General features: G+C 54.3%; 1 protein-coding gene across 1 annotated transcript in view; it reads left to right on the top strand.

Annotated features, from left to right (window-relative positions):
• Nucleotides 1-5,266, top strand: part of COQ9 (coenzyme Q9) — a 5,779-nt gene extending 513 nt beyond the window's left edge. The window contains exons 2-9 of the mRNA XM_026034359.1: nucleotides 333-504; nucleotides 1,035-1,170; nucleotides 1,475-1,617; nucleotides 1,902-1,986; nucleotides 2,752-2,856; nucleotides 3,949-4,104; nucleotides 4,191-4,244; nucleotides 5,140-5,266. Of these exons, the coding sequence (XP_025890144.1) occupies nucleotides 333-504; nucleotides 1,035-1,170; nucleotides 1,475-1,617; nucleotides 1,902-1,986; nucleotides 2,752-2,856; nucleotides 3,949-4,104; nucleotides 4,191-4,244; nucleotides 5,140-5,175 (887 nt within the window). The 3' untranslated portion in view covers nucleotides 5,176-5,266. The remainder of the gene's footprint in view (nucleotides 1-332; nucleotides 505-1,034; nucleotides 1,171-1,474; nucleotides 1,618-1,901; nucleotides 1,987-2,751; nucleotides 2,857-3,948; nucleotides 4,105-4,190; nucleotides 4,245-5,139) is intronic.
• Nucleotides 5,267-5,411: the final 145 nt, after the last annotated feature.

Genomic DNA, 5,411 nt, shown 5'->3' with positions numbered 1-5,411 from the left:
GGGGCGGGGCCTGCAGGGGCGGGGCCGCCTCCCGCGAAACCGGAGTAAGGCCGTGGTGGGCTGTGAGTTAGAGACGGAGCGGGGCTGTTGGCGTCCCGGGAATTAGGGACTGGCTTGAAGAGCCTGGCCTTTAGGTGTGTGCAGGCCAGGCTTATTAAACCTCGAGGCYGTTTAGTTTAGGTTTCGTAGGGAACAGCCCTAGCCCCCAGGCGCTTGTCSTGGCGCCGTCCCAGCAGCGAGCCCGGCGAAACGGGGTGCTGGGGCGTCCTGCGAGGCGGCAGGGCCCTTCCCGCGCCCGGAGGAGCGTCCGAGCGTGTCCGTGTGCGTTCCAGCGGCGCGGTGCCGGCTGCGCTCGCCCCAGCGCTCCTTCCGTGCCGCGGCCGCGCTGCGGAGGCCCGCGGAGGAGCAGCACAAGGAGCCGGCGGCATCCTCCTCTCAGCGCCAGTTTGATTCCCACCCGGCAGATGACGCGCCCGAGCCGGGGACGCAGGACGCCTGGGCCAGGTAACTTCCTCGCCGCTCAGCGCCCTGGCTGCCTTGAAACCCCGAGACGTCGCATTCCGGAGCTAATCCCGAGTGCCAGACTGAGCAGCGGGAGCTCTGACCCGCTCTGGTGCTGCGGGTTCCCCTGGCCATCGCACAGCTACGACGGGACTTGCTTTCAACAGGGAGCCTCTTGCAGTCTGCAAGAAGAAGCCTTCACTTCTGGGTTTATTTTTTTTTTGGGGGGGGTGTAAAATTGCAGTTACRTTGTCCGTACATCCGTAAATTTAAAAGCCCTGTTAGAAAAACTTAGAGCTTTTTATTTTTAGAGGAGGACGTTATTTGATCAGATTCCAGGGAACCCTCTTGATCGAGACCTCCCCTATTTCTCTGTGTGCCCCCCTCTAATAAACGTTCATTGGGAATCCTTTTCGGTTAGGACGTCCTGCACTCGCAGACCTCGAGGCGTGTCTGCCCCCAGCGAGGGCTGTGAATGAGCAGCAGAGCCGGGTCGCTCACGTTTGGTGCTGACGTTTGATACCTTCTCGTAGTTACACTGGCCAGGACGGCCAGGAGTCTGAGGACTCCGCGAGCGAGGAGCAGCTGCAGCATCGAATCCTCGCGGCCGCGCTGGAGTTTGTGCCCGAACACGGCTGGACTGCAGAAGCCATTGCAGAGGGAGCCAAGGTATGTGGGCAGAGAAGCGAAGGACCAGCTGCAAACTGGATGGAGCCGATGTTCCAAGACAGCCAGGCCTGCATGCTTCCGCCACGTACTCTTGGGCAACCAGCCTAGGTAACACTGTAAAGTTAAACTAAGGCACAGCACACACTGGTGATCCTAACGAGCACATGTTCAGGAAGAGCTTTATAACGCCGTGGTGTTGTGTTTAAATTCACATAGCATCGTATACAAAATAGTACATATTTCCGAGCTGGCTCGTGCTCAGTAACCCAGGACCTGGTGTGTCCTTCTGTCTCCTTCGCTGCAGACGCTGGGCCTCTCTGCTGCGGCCGCGGGGATGTTCCGCAGCGACGGCAGCGAGCTGGTCCTGCACTTCGTGTCTCAGTGCAACACCAAGCTCGCCGAGCTGCTGGAGCAGGAACAAAAACTAGTGCAGCTGGGCGAAACACAGTGAGTACCGCCTATGGAAAGGCACCTTCCTTGGCGTATGAGACCCCGGGACTGGCTAAACAGAGGGCTTATTCAGCAGGCAGATACTTAAGTCAAAGCGTAACTTACCCAAACTTGCCCCAAATCACCGGCATCTCCAACATGGAGTCAGAGCAGAGGTGGGAAGGACACATGGCAGTTTCTATCTCTAATGCTGAAGCAGGACACCGGTTGATTTTTTTTTCAAGTTCAGAACTGAGTCTAACTTAGATGTTCTTCATACTTTTATTTTTTTTCTCTTCCAGAAAGAAGACTACAGATCAATTTCTAAGAGATGCTCTGGAAGCCAGACTAAGGATGTTGATTCCATATATTGAGAAGTGGCCCCAGGTATATAAAGAATATAYGAACTGTCTTTCTTGTATTTATTTTAAACATCCTGTGGCCTTTAACGCCGTCTCTCCGACACAGTAATTCAAGGCTCTAAAATAATCCCCAGTGGGTGTTTCAGGTCATTTATAGCCTCCAAGAGGAGAGCACCCTTGGAAGGAGGCAATCAGAGGTTTCTTCAGCGCAGTGTGATTTGGTGCAGTTCCAGAGGGACAGCCCCCTCCGGGGTCCACTCCGCCCAGCCGGGATCCCCAGGGGTTCCCCGCACWGTTGTCCTCGACGCCTCCTCGCACCGGAGGAGCCAGGAGCACAGGATACCAGGGCTGCAATCGCCTGAAACTCCAAGGTGCAGAACTGCTCTTGTGCTGGGGGAGCTGCCCGGCCCGGCGGGCGAGTGAGGAACCCCTGACAATCTGAGCACAGCAGCTCTCTCCGCTGGCAATCTGCYTTTGCTCCAAACTCACATTTCACTCTCAAGCCGTCTTTCCCAGGGCCAGAAAGGGATCATGCCGTATAAATCCCTAGAGCGGCAGCTCAGGAGACCCAACCCGCTGCCATTGGGGCTGAGCAGGGAGCCTGGGCTCCGGGCCGTGCTGAGGTGCGAGCTCAGCTGCACGTTCCTCACAAATCCCACTTCTTGCAAACACKGGTGCCGTAGGCAGCTCGGTCACAAGAAGGAGAAGATACCAGAGCAAAGGAATGGAGGGTTGCTTCATGCTGTGTCCTTCTCCCTGTGACTTTTCCGTTTATCGGGGTATGTTTCAGGCTGTCAGCATCCTGCTGCTCCCACGGAACATCCCGTCCAGCCTCAGCCTGCTCACTAGCATGATCGACGATATCTGTCACTTCGCGGGAGACCAGTCCACGGATGTGAGTCTTTCTGGTTGGGGTCTGCACTTCAGCAGAGCAAAGGATCAAAGGGCGCCTTGGGCTGCATCTCTTGAAACAATCCCGTTGTTGAATGGGGGAGATGCTTTCTAAAGCACTCAAGGGACTTCAGAAGTTACATTCTAATTTCCAAAGAGATCTAGGAGCCAACGGGACACACTTTTCAGGCAAATTAAAAGCCCCTACTTTCCTAGATTTATTTGTAAGCACTTTCTTTTTAAGGTGCTAGACAAAATTGCAAAATTTTGAATTAGTGACTAAAAATTTGATCCACTATTCAATTAGCAAGAAATAYATCTCAATTGAAGCAGCTGTCTCTTTCCCTGGCAATAGCATTTCCTGATTTTACTTGAAAAGCTTTAAAGAATCTACCTAAAAATACCAGTAGCTTATTAAAGCTTTCATCTTTCTGGCAGGAAATAAAAAGAAAATTATAACCTTAATTAAAGCAATTAATAAATTATTTTAATTCATATAGATGTAGAGGGAGATGAGAAAAAAAAAGAAACTATTTTAATAAACTACTTTAATAAACTTCTTTTATGTGAGTTTAAAAGAGAAGCTACTGCAGAGAAAAAAAAATACAAGAGGATGGAAAAATAAAAGGAATAAGCCAGAAAAGAACTGAAATGTTGTGATTGCGTCAGGGGGTGCAAGTCCCTTCTGAGTTATGAAAGTCACAGTGACACATCAGAGTTCCTGAAGCCTCCTCACTGCTTCACGCAGCAGAAGAGGTTCCTAAGCTTTATTTTATTTCATTTCATTTCATTTTATTTTGTTTTACTTCATTTTATTTTATTTTATTTGCGCCTCCTGATCGATACGCAGGAGTTTTCTTGATGAGCTGCAAACAGGAGAGCTTTTAGTCAAGCRGCCCTTTTCAAAATCCACACCGGTGTTCTCATTTCTCTGGTGCTTTGTAGTCATGAGCAGCACGGCCAGTGTTTTTAAGAGCACCTCATTTTTACGGAAATATGATATAATCTCTCCTTCTCTTTTTTCCTTGCTGCTGCCTGGTCTGCGTCCTTGCAGGATGCAGGTCGACTCTCTCTGTCTCCGCTCGTGCCTTTGCAGTTTAACTGGTACACTCGGCGGGCCGTGCTCACCGGCATCTACAACACCACGGAGCTGGTGATGATGCAGGACTCCTCGCCGGACTTCGAGGACACGTGGCGCTTCCTGGAGAACAGGGTGGCCGACGCCGTGAACATGGACAATACGGCGAAGCAGGTAACGTGAGCGGCACGCCGTGTCCCCCTCCGCCACGYGTGACGGCAGAAGAAGGCTGAATGTCACGGTCCCCTCCTGTCTCCTAGGTAAAATCAACCGGAGAAGCTCTAGTCCAGGGACTGATGGGAGCTGCGGTCACTGTAAGTACTGCTGCGAGGGCTCAGAGGGCAGAGTGTTTCTGGTCCCTTCCACACTTCATGTCAGTGCATTTCTCCTCCCGAATCTAGGGACCCGCGAGAAAGACTTCTCTATCATAACCACCTGTAAGGGCCACTTTCCGCATAGTTGGGAGTCAATTAGCTGTTTTGTGGCATAAGAAGTGGCAGAAAAAGTGCCTGCAGTTGCTGCTGCAGGACGAGCAATGGGGAGGAGAGACGGGAGAGCAGAATAAAGGTGTGATCCTGCTCTCCATCCCTWGGAGCACAATCTCTTCCCCTGCCGTTGAGAGCTTGCCGGGTTGTGTACGGCAGCAGCAGTATTTCCTTGTTGCTGGAAATACGTTTACTTTGCACTTATGTGGACAAGAAAGATCCTGAACCATGGGAATGTTCTTCTGAAGGGAAACGGGCAGCAGCCGGTGGGTCAGCGCAGAGGTATCCGAGCGTTAGCTCCAAGAAGGGCCGCTCTGGGTCTCCCAAAGCTGCCGCCCAGGTGTGCAGAGCCCTCCCGCTTCATTGGCAGCAGCCAAACCAGCCGCCTGCAGGTCCTGGTCAATTCGGCGTGTCTGGCAGTACAGTCACACGAAGCGGCGGGAGGGGACACCCACTAACCTAGAAAGTACCTAGGAAGTCAGGAAGGGCTTTTGTGTCCCTGGGGTGTTCCCCTGAGGGGATCTAGAGCAACGTCGCTCCAACCTTTTCCCATTCACCCTCTCCTTTTGAGCGTACATCCCTTTTGTACTCGCGTCTCGAGTCACGAGCCAACGCGGCTGCGCTTAGCGGGAGCGCGCTCCGCCGGGCCGCGCGAGGGGCCGGAGCGCCGCGGGGGCGCGGGAGCCGCGCGCGGCCCCTCAGCGCCCTTCTCCGCGTCCCGCAGGTGAAGAACCTGAGCGGCCTCAACCAGCGGCGCTGAGCGGCGGCGGCGGCAGCAGGAGGCGGCTGCGGAGGAAGGCGCCGCGGGACCCGCTGCTCGGCCCGGCTGCCCGCGCCCTGCCGCGCTTCGGTTCACTTCGGTTCGCTTCACTTCGGTTCGGTTCGGCAATAAAGGCGCCGTGCGGAGCTGAGCGCTGCAGCCGCGAGGGGGCGGGCGGCGCGGGAAGCGCGGCCGGGCGGGCGGGCGCGCGGAAGCGCTGGCTCAGCGTTGTTTGG

The sequence above is a fragment of the Nothoprocta perdicaria genome, unplaced genomic scaffold (assembly GCF_003342845.1).
Source record: "Nothoprocta perdicaria isolate Ctin4 unplaced genomic scaffold, notPer1 scaffold_143, whole genome shotgun sequence".
NCBI classification, from domain to species: Eukaryota; Metazoa; Chordata; class Aves; order Tinamiformes; family Tinamidae; genus Nothoprocta; species Nothoprocta perdicaria.
This window is presented reverse-complemented; position numbering and strand designations above follow the sequence as displayed.